The sequence below is a fragment of the Porites lutea genome, chromosome 7 (genome assembly GCF_958299795.1).
Source record: "Porites lutea chromosome 7, jaPorLute2.1, whole genome shotgun sequence".
NCBI classification, from domain to species: domain Eukaryota; kingdom Metazoa; phylum Cnidaria; class Anthozoa; order Scleractinia; family Poritidae; genus Porites; species Porites lutea.
The window spans coordinates 33,230,052-33,246,683 of record NC_133207.1 but is presented as its reverse complement, the minus strand read 5'-3'; the positions used below and the strand labels follow the sequence as shown (position 1 = coordinate 33,246,683).

Sequence of the window (16,632 nt, the reverse complement as noted above, 5' to 3'; positions counted from 1 at the left end):
AAGTAAGCATACGAGGGTAAGCGTTGAAAGGCGAACTATGCTGCTGCTTTAGTCCATATTTCATCTCACCTCGCCCACCCAGACCAATGATGGCAGAAGTCAGATAGACCATGACACCACGGCAAACTTTCCTCCTCTTTTAATTTTTCGAACAATGTCACGGGATCTTTTACGTCTCCTTCCAACTGGTGTGTAAGGATGAAGGAGACAAGACCAACGGCGTAACGTCACTGCGCCCAATGACGCGATTATCTGAATTGAGAAAGGGGTTTTAGTCACATCTAGCATGATCTCACCAGTTTTTTAAGACCTTGGTTGATGGTCCTGCCGTGGTTTGAACTCACGGCCTCTCACTCAGCAGACCGGCAGTCTTCCAACTGAGCCTACCAGGTCAGTGGCGGTTAGTTTAAACCTTCCCGCGGCAAATCTTGAAAAAAGTGTAGCATATAAAGATTGCATAATAAAAAACAAAGAAAAGAAAACTACAAACTTCGGGTCTTAACATCGAAGGGTCAATGGACTGGCAAATTGTTCGCTATAACGAGGTTTCGTTATATCGAGGTCCTTTTCATATATTTTACTATCACTGGGGTAAAGAACATCGCTCGTTATACCGTTGTATCGAGGTTCCACTGTATATGAAAAAGAACCTCAGTATAACGAAACCTCGTTGACAAATTTTACCAGTCCTTTGGCCCTTCGTTATATCGAGGTTCCACTATATAAAAATATTGAACCAAACACTATCGATAGCCTGCAGAAAGCGTTAGTACGCCCGGCTGCATAAGATTTTGTGAGCAAGCTATTTAGGAGGAAAGAAGTTGACGACAAATTAGCAGATGCTTCCTTTCTTTAACTGAGGTAAAAAAATATATAATATGACAAATTCCCTGCCCCGGACAGACCTTTGCTTGATGACCAATGCCCCACGGGACTGGGGGCATTGGTCTTCAAACGGGAACACATAACATGACAGTGAATGCCCCGAAAAAAGATTACGTAATGTGATGCACTTTTGCCAGCTGCCTGCTAGCTGAACCTTGAAATCAGGCTCTATTTTCGCTTTCGTTTTGTAAATAACAAGAGAACTGCTAAAATTGGGCCTGATCTTTTTCGCCAATCGTCTCAATGGCCACGTGACCTGAAATAGAACAAATTGTGGGGATGAGAGATGAGAATTGGGTAAACTGCAGGGGTTATGGTAAAAGCCAGATATCTGCGGCCCTCAGTTTAGCTGCTAACAACGTTCTTTTTGATGCCAAAAATGCCGGAAGTTGCATTTCCGTACTTCTAGATTTCAAATTTTTCTTGAATTGGGGGAATATGCGCACGGGTCCCCCACCCCTTCCACTATCGGGAGTCCTGTCGGCAAATTTGGAACTGTTAGTGAAACGAGCGGTAGTCTGGGTACTAACAGTAGCAAACATGAACAAAACAAACATGGCGGGAGGGAGTGAACATAGTGGAAGAGAGCAAAATGAATGCTTAACCCGGCTTCTCTTTAAATCCTAGCTCATCATGAGTAACTGGAGGATCGTACGTTTCGTTCGGAACTTGACACTGGCCGCTAGTCGCCTCGTTGGCGTAACTGTGGTTCGGTTTTTCTTTTCATGTTGTACTGTCTTTGTCATCGTTTGGATCGCTGTGTTGATGTACGTGAGTTTTTACTATGCTTATATGCCAACAGTGAGCCACATAAGACCAGTGTTCCTACTCTTCAAGTAAGTTTATTTCCCTTTCTTTTCATTTATTATTCTTGAATGGCCTCGTTTAATAGCGATCGTTTGTACAATCCTGTCCAGAATTTTTCTTTTTTATATTATTTTAATTTTAGTTTTTGTTCCTGTGTAGTTCGGATTGCGAAAATACTCGGGGAAAAGAACTGTGTTCCTATCCGCAAGCTAATCTGTCTTTGAGCACCGGAGAAAGAGTGAGTATTTTTTTCTGTTAGCTTCATAAGTTTCAACCCAAAAAATTGAAAATTGCAATTCGTTCATGTTCAACATCACCCCAGGGCGCAAACTCCATTTTACTACTTGTCCAGAGGTCATGCAATGTTCAATAACATGCCAAGACATGTACCAAATGTAGTTTATCGGTGGTTCAAGGATCAATATATTTTAAAATAACTTGTTACATGTCCCTCTGAACATTTAGTACACTCAAAACATGCTGGTGGGTGACAGAAAAGTATTAATTTCAGAGTGCTGTACTATCTGTTTTATTTTACCAGATTAGTGGTCTTAAATTTCACTGCATTTGACATTAGACTGTGGTTGAATGTGGTTGATTCTTGATGTCTGGATATGTGTGTTATTGAAAGGGAAGATTAATCCCTCAGAACTCACAAAAACAATGTAAATGTAGAATCTATTTGACAGCTTTCTTGTCAGCCATTTTAGTGTTGTGTGACACAAGGCTTAAAAACTCAAGATGGCACAGGATACCCAAGATCGTAAACTGCATTTTCCTAAATTTATGTCAAATGCAATTATGTCCTCACCATCTACACGGTTGCCTCCTGCTAATGTTATGATCTGAAAATTTAAAAAAAAGTTTTATTTTATTATTTCAAGATACTGATGAGGGGACAGCGATACCAAGTCTTTCTTGATCTTGAAATGCCGCATTCTCCTGTTAATGAGAGGCTAGGTTAGTACCTTGTAGACATATTTTATTATCTTTTGAAACTGATCATCTGTACAGTAAAGTTTCACAAAATGGCTGTGCTATGGTTAAAATGCAATATAAAATTACTACTACTGATAGCTAGCTTATTAATGGGGGTGTGATGCTGTGGAATAGCCTCCCAATGAATGATTTTCCAGTAATCGGAGACGTCTGTTTTGAGCAAAGGATTGTGGGATCGCCAGGGGGCAAACATTGCAAGTCGCTATAAAGAAATGTATGGCGTAGAGTTGTTTCTTCGTTAAAAAAAGTGATTTTGGACAAGGAATGACCTATTTTAGCGGTAATTTTGGGAGGAGAGGAGGTGATCGATGTTTGAGCGTGGAAATTGTAAGTTATTATCGGCTTAATGTAATAAAATCTATCGATAAAGACTCTTTCTTGCGTAAGTTTGATTGTGAAATTTCCTTAATATACGTGAAGTAATGGCCTCGAAATAGTTAAAAATTTAGGTATAAATTTGAGGAGATTGATTCAATAAAACCTTTTCAGTTATAATTACGCGTGCCGAGATCATTTCTGTGTTAGTTACAAGTGATATAACATTACTATGGCCGATGGAATTCTACACCCACAAAGGACAGAAGTTGTTGTACGAGGGGATGGAAATTGTTTCTACCGAGCGATTGCCCTATGGAGGGATGAAACAAGTGACAGAAAACACGGGGAAATTCGAAGCTTGTGTAACTCCCTTATTCAGAAATATCCGCAGGTATTTCAGCCATTGCTGTTTGCATCACATTCAGTGGAGGAACATGTTAAGAAAAGTAAACTTGCTGGGTCTTGGGCAGAAACTGTTGACATCTTTAGTTGTGCAACACTGCTCAAGAGAACTATTAGCACATTTTCGACTAAAGAAAAAAAGTGGTTCACTTTTAACCCTCTCAAGATCACTAATTTTTCCTCTCCTATGGAAACAAAGAAAGGTTGTGGATGTCCCATTACTCTGAAATATTATGATGATTATGCCCAAGCAAACCACTTCAATCTCCTTCTTCCTCAAGGAAATTGTTGTAATGCTCCCCCCCCTGAAAATAAACCATCCTCAGTGGTAATAGATTTGGATAATATTGAACAATCGTATGCTTCAGCTGTCAAACAAAGTTCAAAAACATGTCCTCCAACCAAAGTATCCTCAACAACAACTAACACTATGAAGCAGTCCCCCCAAACTCAGCCCACTAAACAAACAAAAGGAAACTTATCAAGTACAGATACTGCAGCCAAAAAATCATCTTCATCTTGTAGTAGTATTGATTCTGCTAAACAGCCATCACAAGCTACTTATTTCAAACAAAGATCTCCAACATCGACTAAAGCCAATCATAAACAGCCAACCACAGCAAAGCAAACATCTGCAACTTTTGAAGCCACACAGCCATCACAACCCCAGAAAAACTTTGTTAAACAATCATTCCCAGCACCTACAAATGGAACAACTCCTAAAACCAATTTTGCAATGGAATCATCAGAAGACCCTGCTCCAAAGGCAAAAAATCCATCTCCAGCTACTAAAACTACCACAACTCAACCTAGCTCCGTCTCCACTTCTTCAAAACAACCCCATGCCACTCCTAACTTTGACAACATGGATATAAAAGCCATCAAAGAGTTCATTTCAGCAAGGGGTGTTCAAGTTTCCAATTACCGCAAGCCCCAACTTATTGAGCTGGCTAAAGCAATTGCTAGTATGGACCTTCCCATTGATCCTGATTTTGAAAATTGTTCTATTGATGAATGCTTGATTAGACGCCTTACTTTACCTGCAGGACTTAAAATTCCAGATCCTTTTCAAATGTCATCCTTGTCTCATGACTTCTCACAGCTGCCTCCATTTGGACTGATGGACATTTTCAATCACTTGATAATGAGTAAAACTGATTACGACAAAGCTATGCTGTCCTCTTGGCGTTCATTTGAAGAATATAATTTATGTTTAAATGGCCATGTTCAAAGCCTTGGTGTAAAGACTGTGCAAGATCTTGATGGCAGTACTTATTTTGTGTTTGTGGCAGGGGTTATACCAACACAGAAAGAAAAAACACAAGAGGGTGAAAAGTATTATAGACTATGGTTTGTGCTTGATTCAAATGGTTCTGTGTACTCTGCATTCTGCAGATGTAAGGGTGGAGCTGATCAAGGATGCAGACACTTGGGTGCGACATTGTTTGAGCTTGATGATTTTCTTTCCAATCAAAGAAAGTCTGTCACCTCTGTGTCTGCATATTGGAACCCAAAACCCACACCCAAGAACAAACCAGTACCTCTTTTAGAAATGAAAGTATCACATGGTCATGGAAAGAGAAACAAAAGAAAAGTAACAGCACAAGATGACTCTTGGATTGACTCTTTTGATCCCAGGCCAATGAAACACAGGAATGAAATAACTTTAAATGAAAAATTGGAATTTGCACAAAAACTAAGAAAAATTGATCCCTTTTCTGGGATTCTTGATTTCTTACCAGCTCCAATAACCTCTGATGACAATGATGACAGTCAGCAATCTGAATATAATATTTCACATCTGTCTATCATGTCCCAAGCTAAAAAGTATATTGAGGCAAATGTTGACAATACTTCAGAGTCAAACCTTTCTGATGTTGCTGAAGAATTTCTTAAAGTGCTGACCTTTTCAAACAGTGACAGAGAAAATATCAACAAAGCCACTCAGGGTCAGCACCAAAGGAAAACATGGCATGAGATGAGGCATCTTTTAGTGACAGGAAAAACTATTAAAGCACTTTATACTCGACAAAATACTATAGAAAAAAATCCTCTAACTGATGTATCCCTCACTGTAAAAAATTTCATCACACAAAAAGAATATAAGGAAAATCAAAGATACCCTGATGCCATAGAGTATGGCATAAAAGAAGAAAGTAATGCAAAATTTTACTACTCTAAAGTTTGTGAGAAACAGCATAGTGCCTTTAAACTTGAAGAGCCTGGTCTTCTTTTAAGTACAGAATACTCATGGCTAGGTGCTAGCTTAGATGGCATTAGAAAATGTTCATGTTGTAATCCTGCTGTGGTGGAATTTAAATGCCCTTTTAATGGAAAAGACCTGGACCCCAAAAATGCTTTTCTGTTACCTAGTGTCGGTGGGGTAAAAGATAAAGATGGGAACTTCTCCCTTGATAATAACCACTTGCACTATTTTCAAGTTCAAACTTACATGGCAGTTTCAGGTTATAACACTTGTGAATTTGTGACTTACACCAGTAAGGGTATACATGTAGTAAAAGTTAATTTCAATGCTGATTTCTGGAAAACTGTTGTGACAAAAGTTAATAAGTTTTATTGTAAACAAATAGTTCCTTCCATTCTCCTGGAAGCATTTAAGAGCCTTAAACAGTAACAAGATAGGAATGTATACTAAGGATCAAGTCACAAAAATCAATAAAAGCAATAATCATTGGTCTGAATACATTATATGCATGTCTACTTTATGCTCCTTTTACATAAATTAGTTAAGGCAGCACAAACAAAAACAATTCTGTCCAACACTGGTTTCAACAAAAGAGGAATAACCCCTGAAAGGATTCTAAATTGCTTCAACTTAAGAATGTTTCTCTCAACATGAGTGCGCAGTGAGGCAACACGACGGGTGTGGGTTGTTCCCTTAGCTGTTAGTCATGGTCCCCTACAGTAAGCTGGAGAAACAAGCTTGACTTTTTTAAATGCGAGAATATCCCGAATAAGGAAACCCTTGTCAGCCATGACTGCATCCCCCTCCTCAAGCAAGTTCACAAGTCCACTTTGTTTCACAATTTCCTTATCACTAATGGACCCTGTCCATAAAGGAGGAATAAATGATATAACACCAGTTGGTGTTATACCGACCAATAACTTTGCAGTGTTCCAGTGCTTGTAACTACTCCAAGTAATCTTTTGGCTTGAAGGAATGTTTGGTTTTTGAATAAACAGTTCCAGACAGTCAATTATTATTCTGACATTTTCAAACCTTTTGAACCTTTTTGGAAGACATTTCTTCACTTCCGATTTAGAGGGCCATGGAACTAAAAAGGACAGTTCTTGGGATAGGAATGTTATCCAAGTGTTGTAAATTTTAGAAACTTGTCCTGGTGAAATCCCAAATGAATCAGCCAGGAATTTCACATCAAAACCTTTTCTTGTACGCACTAAGGTAAGAATAAACTGTTCCCTTTTAGACAAAACACCCTCATCATTGACACATGTAGCTTTCTTTTTTGTTTTTATTTTTTTAGTTAATGTTTTGGTACTCTTGCTACCCCTCCAGTAATGAATCTCAGTGGCCTTTGGTTCTAAAAATTCAAATACCAAATCAAGTTTAGGTCGGCTTAAACCTGTATATCGATAACAGTTTTTAAGACACGTTGCTTGGTGGATGAAATATGCTCTCTTCTCTTCCTCTTGGCTTTTGTACTCTGTTTGTGTCCCTACATCTCTTTTATCAACAACCGAACATGCAACTGGACCCACACTACCTGGTGACAATGGAGCTGTATCATGCCCAAGGTCAATGTTTTCATGAACTATATCATCATCAAGAGCAACTTTCTTAAATTGAACACCATCGTTCAGCTGACCATTTCCACTTTGTTTTCTTTTTCTGATCTTTTTGTTTGATACTTCCGTGATTCTGATCTTAGGAGCGGGTCTTTGAAGTTTATCCTCACAGTCATAACCTTTCATATACAAAGTAGGTGTGCGACATTGGGGGTTCCTATATCCTTGTGCAAAATGGTTGGAGCAGACCTTTGTACTCATCGTAACCTTAAATTTATCGCGATTTATAGCCCTGGACCATGACAAAACATCCTGCTTGTTTTTTGGCGAGTAGAATCTAAACATACCAACATGAGGAAGAATTTTCAGTTTTTCTGGGTACCTTCGATCGTTGTCACAACCCCAAACAGCACAGTGATCCCCGCCGGGCATACTTCCAAATTGACTCGTAGTTAATATCAACACACGTTATGTTAACTGAATAGGCTTTATTGAATCAATCTCCTCAAATTCATACCTAAATTTCACGTAAATTCATACAGGAAATTTCACAATCGAACTTACGCAAGAAAGAGTCTTTATCGATAGATTTTATGACATTAAGGCAATAATAACTTACAATTTCCACGCTCAAACATCGATCACCTCCTCTCCTCCCAAAATTACCGCTAAAATAGGTCATTCCTTGTCCAAAATCACTTTTTTTAACGAAGAAACAACTCTACGCCATACATTTCTTTATAGCGACTTGCAATGTTTGCCCCCTGGCGATCCCACAATCCTTTGCTCAAAACAGACGTCTCCGATTACTGGAAAATCATTCATTGAGGGGCAGCAAGGAGATACCCTATTTTTCATCCTATAGTCGAATGTACCTGTTGTGTAATTTACTTTAGTGAGAGGCATAACTCTCATGGAAAGCATATTTACACAAGTAGAGCATTCAATCCTTTTCCATTCATTTTTTAAAATATATTAACTTATTTTGCATGGCTCAAACGCCAAACTTTTCATGAGCCAAACCTAATACATTGAATTGAGAACATGAAAATTAGGAATGCCTGTTTCAATTTGGGACAGCTCAGCCATTCTTACTGCCTAGCCTGGCCGGGAGTCTGGGATGGATGCTGAACTTTTCATGAACCAAAGCTAACGTATAAGGTAAATTATGATAACATATTTTGTAAGTAGTTTGACCAAAATGAGCATTTTTTTTCCTTTTGAGTTTAGTTCAGTTGGAATTAAGATTGGCATCTAAATCACCGTCGGTCTGAATAAATTTGGGTAGGCCTTAATTGGCAATCAGTTCTTGTTCAGCATCTGAACCGGGCCTTAATACTATTAATACTAGTTTTCCCATGAGATACTGTGGGCAAATAGAGGTTATTATTATTACTGTTATTATTATAGCAATTTGATATTCTTTGCAATGTCTAACATGAATCTAGTAACAGTGCGAGGGGAACTACTGTACCAGCCGGATCCATTTAAATAGCACAACTGTAAAATGCATTCATAAATACACTATAACAGGATGTTTGCTCAATTTGTTTCTGCACATCATGTCTGTGGCTATGACACATGTATAATTGCAATCCTAATGTTGCACATGTAGTCTGTCATGTATGGCCAAAAGGGAACACAACATTATTAAACTGCAATAGGTATTTAGAACACCACCCCTCCCTGTCTTTTCTTATTTCATAGTACTTATAAGTACTCAAAATTTAGAGGTCTATCAAAAAAGGAAGAACGGACTTCTTAGAATTGGTTGTCATTTAGAACTGATTATAAACAAAATTAGCCTGCAGCACATAAAGTTGGGGAAGGGCAGAGAAAGCTACTGTTGGGGACAGGTATTTGTTTGAATAAGTAGATGAGTAGACTGATGTGATTTGTGAGCACTGATAAAATTTTGATGTTTTATTTTATAGGAATGTTCATGGTAAAAGTTACCTTTTTATCTGACTCCGGAAAGATTTTGGCAAGTTCAGAAAGATCAGTAAGTCTGAGGTTCCTTTGGTATTTCCCAAGAGATCTTGGTATTTAAGGAAGACTTAATCTTGTTGTTGTTATTGTTGTTGTTGTTTTTTCCTTTTTTTTCCTCATTGTTCGGTATGCTTTTGATTTTTTGCCTCCCTTTAGGGTATGCTACACTACCAATCAGCTCTGCGACAGTCTCTTGGAACCATTTTCTACTCATTACCAATGGTGCTGGGTTTATCAGAGGAAAAGCAGACTGTGCAGATAAACTTGTTTGAGGAATATGTTGAGGATTCTGTTAGTACAATATAAATATATCTATATTTTTATTTTTTGAACGTGCATAGGCTCATAAAATTATTTAGATGTTGCTCTTGCGGGGTTTGGGCTGCCAGAAAGTCTTTGGAGAGGCCTTCCAAGCACGTCCAAATGTCACTGTCAGTTTGGCATAAATTTTGTGTTGCTCAAATTGGAATTTACTGCAGATATAGCATCTGGAATTAGTTAATTAATTAATTTTTTATTATTAACCTTCTTCCTCAGGGGACTGTTCTTGAACAATACCATAGAAAACTTTCCAAAAAAAAAAAACAGAAACTGTTTGGAAATAATGGAAGAGAGTTATTTTGCTGCCGAAACAGCCAAAATGCAAAAGTGGACAGAAGTCGATTTCACTAACTACTTGAAAAATGGATTGTCCTGTCGATTGTTGGTGCTTTCTGAAAGGATTGCCACTAGTTTTTAGGGCCATGTTGCCTTTCGCCTCTACCCCTTGGAGCCTAGCTCTGAAACAATCCACCTTCATGCAACGAAAAAAAAAAGAAAAAGCACTTGCCCACTAATCTTCCCTGCTATGCAGGCTATATAATAGTTCTTGTGTACTTGTGCACTTTCTCTTTATTTGTTTTGTAGTATCACCCTGCTGTTGGAGCTAATGTCATTGTCTTCACCAAACAAATCGAAATCTACTCTGCTGCTTTGAGAATTGAAGCTCATTTCGCAGGACTGAGGTTCGTTTACTTGTTAATTCATATGACTGTAAATTGTAAATGTCATTTTCTTCATTCTCCTCAGGGTTGTTTATGGATAATTCACATCAATGGCATGGTATTTTTCTTCTTGTTTGAAACTTTCATGACTAAAAATCTTAATTTTGAAAAATTCGTAGACAATAGCATACAACAGCCATGCTTGTTTTCTTTCATTCAGGTACATCATGAAGAACTGGCCAGTTACTTCAGCTTTGGTGGCGATCTTAATCAACTTCTTGATCATCAGTTCTGTGTTCTTCTTCGCGTACAGTGCATTCTCGCCAGAACCTTCCTTCGAGGATGAAGATCATGTGCAGTCCGCTGACCTAGACACGGTCACTGAAGAACAACAGCGAGTTCTCACGGTTCGACGCAGGGGGCAAGGTAGTCCTAGAACCGAAACTCTTAACACCAATACGAGGCAGCCCAGCTCTGGTAGGTTGTCACCCAGTAGACTGGGTACATCACGTGATCAGGTGCTAAGCCAGTCGAATGGAAGAATGACTCGGTGTGCCTCCTTTCCGTCCTGCAGGTGGGACATTTCTCTTCAAGGTGCTACATCATCGGCTGCATACCACTCATCCCGTCCATTGCATAAACACGGTCCGCATTACCATAGTAACGATGATCTGGGTGGGTGCCGGGGTTGTTCGTGTCCCGATGGCGTTGTTGGCGGCGGTGGTGAGCTTGGTAGGGAGCCCCTGGGTCTCCAGGATCTTCCCGCGTCCCCAGACTCAAGAATAGAGAGGGATCCATATTACATCTTGAACTTCCGCGGAGGCAGAGCATGGAAAAGTAGAAGACGACCCTACGCTGACGGGCGTGATGAAACCGTAGATGATGTGTTCCCCGCGGCGAGAGCAGCTGGAGAACGTGGCAAGCCTATGGCGAGGCCTGGCGCACTCAGATCAAGGTTCTCTTGGAGGAACGTGCCAGAAAATGGCGAATTATCCAGTAGCTCTACTGAGTGTGTTCACACGAGAGCAGCAAATCGGCGACGCAGGAGAGTAAAAAGGTTTTCACTGGAAAAAAGCTCTGATTCCGAGGAAGAGCACAGATGTGACCACAGCCATGACTGCTTTGATCATGATGAGCTTACTGTCAACGGGCCCCTAAAGAGCCGGGTCCCAGATGGTGCCACTTCTTCTTCTGAGTGCCTACACCAGCGTGCTCCTTTAGGAAGTACCTTGAGCACTGTGGATAGTGGTCCTATCTCCGCTGAACGGAGCCTAAGTCGGACACTCAGTGACAGCGATCACAATGAAGCTGGAAACAAACGATCGGTCAACAGGACAAGGGCAAGGTTCGGACTATCATTAAAAAGAATCCTCTCTAAAAAGGAGGACAAGTCCTCGTAAAAAGATTGCTAGCATGGACTGATTCTTTTACAGTGCATCTCAAATATAAGAGCCACTAAATTATGAGACTTCTGCTAACCAGAGGAATAGTCTAAAAGCACACAAGGTCAAATATTGTTGGGATTGTAATTTAAAAATACATTGAAAATTAATTTATTGGGATATCGGAAGAGTTATTTGTTGGTCTCAGGCAAGACGTTTAGAGGGGCGTGGTTCTTCGGTAATTATCTTCTTTCGTTACTTCAAGCAACAAAGAGCTGTCGTAGGACTGCAAAACTACTCGCATACCTCTCGCCTAACCAAAACTTAACACTAGCCTCTCGCTTAGGGAAACACTTAGGGGAGGGGTAGGTGGTGATCTGTTCATAGACTTTCCTAGTGTACGAGACGTAAAACCTATGCTAGGATGGCCTTTCCTAGCCTCCCACGCGGACGTTCTTAGGGTTTCTTCACACGCACCACGAGATAAAATAACTTCTGTGTGTGAGGCTAGCCTTTTCCAGGCGATCAGTTAGGGGGTACGCGCTATAATGACCTACAGGGGAAGGCTTCGCCCGAAAGGGGTATCTTTTTTCAGGTTTCAGGTGTATGGAAGGGTGGTAATTTCACTTGTTAAAGTATATGAAAGGGTAGGGAAATCTGTCGTTTCAGTCAGTATAAAGGAGGCTCAAAACGACTAACAGATGCATTTTATGGCTTTGATGAAGTGAAGAAAACGTTCTGGTTTTGTGAGTTATTTATATTTTAAGACTAGGCAATTACAGCAGTTAAAAGGGATGCAAAGTTTTAAACTAGGTATGTGAAAGAGGTACCATTTGTCAATAGAAGGTATACGAAAGGGGTGCCTTTCTGTCAAAAATGGTATGTAAAAGGCCAAGGGGTTGGACCTCGGGACGGAGCCTCCCCGTATAAAACCCTTTTTAGTTCCCCCCCCCCCCCCCCCCACCGCCCCCCCTCCCGGGTGTACAACTTTCTGTAGGAAATGTCTACTTTAGTGGAAATAAAGCCACCGTCATTGAGAAAGTTGAGAAAGGTATTTAAACAGCGATCTAGATTTTTTATTAATTCGGTTATCTTTAATAGAATATTGATCTATTTACTACTAATGTACAGCTCTAAGATTGACTGCATCTAATTTTAAAATACATGTATTACTGTTAAAAATCAAATGTCAAAAGACAGAAGAGGAGGAATTATTTAGTTACATAAAATGCCTTGATTGTAAATTATCTGTTAAAGGGGCCATGTCACAAGGAGAATATTGCTGTTGAAGCCATTACTTTCTAACTTTAACTCTACACAAAATGCTTCGTTGGAGATATGATGAACTAGATATTAAACACATTTCATCAGAGAGCGCCAACCATAATAATTTTTTTGGTGAGTTTTGCAGACATTGCATTAAAACTTGAAAAAGTTGACCCAACCTTTTCAATTTTCAATCAATGTCCATCCTTGCCATCCGTTGCAACAGACGACAGGGAACAGTTTCAATGGTTCAATATATTCTCAAATAACAAAACTGGACCATTATTTTTGGAATTCTATTGATGCGAAGATAAGTTTTCGCTTTTTAAAAAGATAGCAAATAGCGCGACATAGCCCCTTTAAGTTCCACATGAAATGGAAGAGTACAGTGTTGAGAATATCTGTTTCGATCTAAGGGTGAAGCACTGTTTTTATTAACTGTTTACCCGCTAAGTATGGAGCCTTTTAGTTGCGGTGACAGAATTAAGAAATAAAATTTGACTTGAAGATCTAATCAACAATGCCACGGCTGTTGTGAGTTTTCATGGAGTTTTGTTATTGGTTCACTTTATAGTCTATGCCTTCTTCGCTTTTTACCTTTTTTATTTTACGTCACATTTATTAAGGGAAGCTTTAAACTAGCAGATTCGTTTTACAAAGGCCACGTCCACACGAATGCAGATGTTTATGAAACTGCGTATATTTTTACACCAGTCGGCCTTTCGTCCACACGAAGCCAGTGAATCAGCTCACGGAAACCGTATCTTTTTAGTAACCGTTCTCCTGAGTGGTGTAAGGCCGGCCGCCACACGAACCCGGGTAAAATAATATGCGGTTTCAAAAATGTCCAGATTCGTGTGGACAGTGGCCTAAATCGCACCACATTTCTGTGGCCAGTCACAACGTAGAAAAGTATAAACCGATCAGAATCAAGGAAAATATATCTATTCGGCCCAGTAAGAGAAAGTACGCATGAGCGAACCAAAAGTCGTTTCGTTAATCCCGATTGGCTCAAAAGGGCAACCCTCATAACCCTAAAAGCCAATTGGTTTGTTGCCCTAACCATAAAACAATGGACGTAATAATAAACGATGTTGTGTTGTTTCTGCGACCAATGAGGAGACACCTTAAGAGCAGCAGCTACAGTACTGTTGGAAAGTGGCCACAGTATTCTCCAATCGGGTTTAATTCCACATAGCCACTTTCTAATTCTTGTGTTTTGTATTGCCTTTAGCTCTGTATTTTTTGTGGGAGAAATAAAAGATGAAATGTAGTCATTTTAAAAAACTCAATTCACCGAAGGGATGTTTTAAAGCGGAAGTAAAGTATTCAAACAACGGCAAAAAGTTCTTCTGAACAAGGAAGAGAAAACAAAGCATGTGGGTTGTTAATCACTCGTTAACTGTCACAGAAAAGTTCACACAACAGCCAGGAAGACGTTTCTAGGTCTATTCTTTAGCTTTGTGTTTCATTTGACTACTAAAAAACAAAACTTAACTTAGTTTAAAGGCAAGCAGATTTTCCTGACGTCACGGGAAGTGAAAACTAAGGAAGCGGCTTTAGTAGTCTTCGAAGAACATCGTTCCCCGCGCTTAAACTTCAACTCGGCCCTCATAAGCGACTCATACGATGGCGTACAGAACATCGTTCTTCTTGCTGGCAATTACATTTGTCCTCGTTTTCATCATGACTTTGACAGTAATCTGCTGTTGTAAACTGATAATGACGTGTGCGAAGAAAAATTATGATGAAGAAGAGGACGAAAATCCAAAGACGAATACCACTAGCGAAGATGAAGTAAGTAGGAGTGCCGAACGGTCGCACAGCCGTGAAAAATGGAAAGTCGACACGGAAGGATTCATCATTGATATCCCTGAGTATACCGAAGAAATTGGGACATTTTCTATCTCTAAGCGGAACATCGATGATCAACAACAGTGCGAAGATAAAGGACCTGCAGTACAGGATGAAAAGAATCATCAAAAAGATGTTCCGGCGGACTACCAAACCGTCCAAAATGGATGCACTCGTTTAGGTAACAATGGGTCCATGGATACACGGTTTTAAACGAGTGTTTCATTGATTTTTGCTAGTCTTAGTTTCAGACATTTTTGCAATTTGATTTTTCTCATTGAGTTTTTTAACGCAGATCAAAACTCTTTTATTCAAGCTCTGTAGAACACTAACAAAAGAAGTTTTTCTATAGTCAGCTGTTTGCTGTATTCAGTGTAAAATGAACAAAAAAAATCAGTCCTGAATCTCCAGTAAAGCGTTTGTCATTCCGAACTCATGAGGCCCAGTCACCTTTTTCTAAATTTATACTCAAATGTACATGAAAACGGCTAGCCGATGAGAAAATTTTATACTGTTATAATTTCCAAGAATACAATTTAAGCCAAACTTGACAGGTGAAGGAATTAATAAAACCTTAGAACCTATTGTGTTGGTATTCTGTGAAATATCCGCGGATGTCAGCTGAGACGGAAGGATTTTCTTTCTTCGTTGCGAAACACACATTTGCCGTTTTATTATGTGTGAAATCTAAAATGCATACAGAAGCGAATTGAAGCCTGGACTGCAAAATAATTAGACCAAAGGAAAACCAGGGGTACCCAATGACTTTTTTTCTGTAAAATAAACTGTTCGACGTATAAACAAATATTACCTAGAAATTTCTACAGCTCAAGAAAGGCTTACAGTCCCCTTGTGGATAACATTCCATTCGTCTGGGATATTCAGAGTTTTTCCGCTATATATTCGGGGGCTGTGCTTTTCACATTTTAGTACCAAGATATTGCGATCATTTCTTAAAAAGATCTCCTGAAAATGTCGCGAGTCAAGACATACCTCCCCTAGAATTTTCTAATGATGGCTCCGTGTCCTCGAACTTCCTTTTCGGTTGAGGCAAAAAAAGCTTATTAATAAATCTTTCGCAACTACTTAAGTTTCCCTAAGACATCCGAACAGACAAATATAGCTTTTAGGGAAGCTCCAAATTAGCCGAGCAGGCTTCTGAAGCCTAGAGAAAACCATTTGAGACACTTCTGACGTTGTCGGTCCTTGCTGAGTGGCATAGTTTACCATCTCTGCAGTAAACGCCTGCACAATACTCGTCGAGAGAGTTTGCGTTCCCAAGTGTGATTAAGTAAAGGGAAAAAGCCCCGGAGGTGGTTGTTCGATTGACTGGCACTAATTAAACAAACGGAATCAGCTCACCGTTAATCACCCTCGGCCTTCAGCGGTTCCTTAATGCAGCTGTCAGTGAACTTGGTTGCGGTTTTTCCTTTTCACAGGAACAGCGCTATTACGCCGCTAATTAAAACTTGAAACAAAATTTCGGTTTCTACTTTTTTGTTACGGGCAAACTAAGCGCTGATATTTCCGTACAGTGTTTCGCTTAAACGGACACTGAAAATTCTAGGAAGGAAAAACTTTGGCACAAAACAAGAAATTCATATTAGAAGTTGTTCAACTTCTTGTGAGTAATTTGAGACGGGACAAAGCTTAATAAAATCGTTTTCAAACTTTTAAGCCATAGTAAACAGTATACAGTCATAGTAAACATAGTATACAGTTTTCTCTTTTAAGTATGCGTTATAGTTGTGTTACAAACCAGCCTTGCATTCTTCGGTTTGCTCGAGTTAGTTTTATGGTGTATAGCATTCAAGTTTAGCTTGGTTTTACAAGTTGCGGGGTTTGATAAATTTAACATTCTTTAGACATTACGTATCTTCTCTGAGTATACTGAGGCCAAAATCCATCAAAAACTCAAATGTGCCCAAAAATTTTCCGAGATCCTTTTTTCTTATGACTTGAGTCCAATACGTTTTCTT

The 16,632-nt window shown here is 39.4% G+C and overlaps 3 protein-coding genes across 3 annotated transcripts; 2 read left to right on the top strand and 1 right to left on the bottom strand.

Annotated features, from left to right (window-relative positions):
- Positions 1-1,407: 1,407 nt before the first annotated feature.
- LOC140942888 (uncharacterized) lies at positions 1,408-12,259 on the top strand. The gene is made up of 7 exons (XM_073391903.1): positions 1,408-1,721; positions 1,852-1,930; positions 2,577-2,652; positions 9,114-9,181; positions 9,325-9,459; positions 10,075-10,172; positions 10,372-12,259. Exons 1-7 carry the CDS (start codon positions 1,519-1,521, stop codon positions 11,549-11,551), a joined length of 1,839 nt encoding a protein of 612 aa, XP_073248004.1. The 5' UTR covers positions 1,408-1,518; the 3' UTR covers positions 11,552-12,259.
- LOC140942889 (uncharacterized) lies at positions 4,186-6,295 on the top strand. Its single transcript, XM_073391904.1, has one exon. The coding sequence runs from the start codon at positions 4,277-4,279 to the stop codon at positions 6,044-6,046; it is 1,770 nt and encodes a 589-aa protein (XP_073248005.1). The 5' UTR covers positions 4,186-4,276; the 3' UTR covers positions 6,047-6,295.
- Positions 6,307-7,999, bottom strand: LOC140942890 (uncharacterized). Its single transcript, XM_073391905.1, has one exon. The coding sequence runs from the start codon at positions 7,609-7,611 to the stop codon at positions 6,322-6,324; it is 1,290 nt and encodes a 429-aa protein (XP_073248006.1). The 5' UTR covers positions 7,612-7,999; the 3' UTR covers positions 6,307-6,321.
- Positions 12,260-16,632: the final 4,373 nt, after the last annotated feature.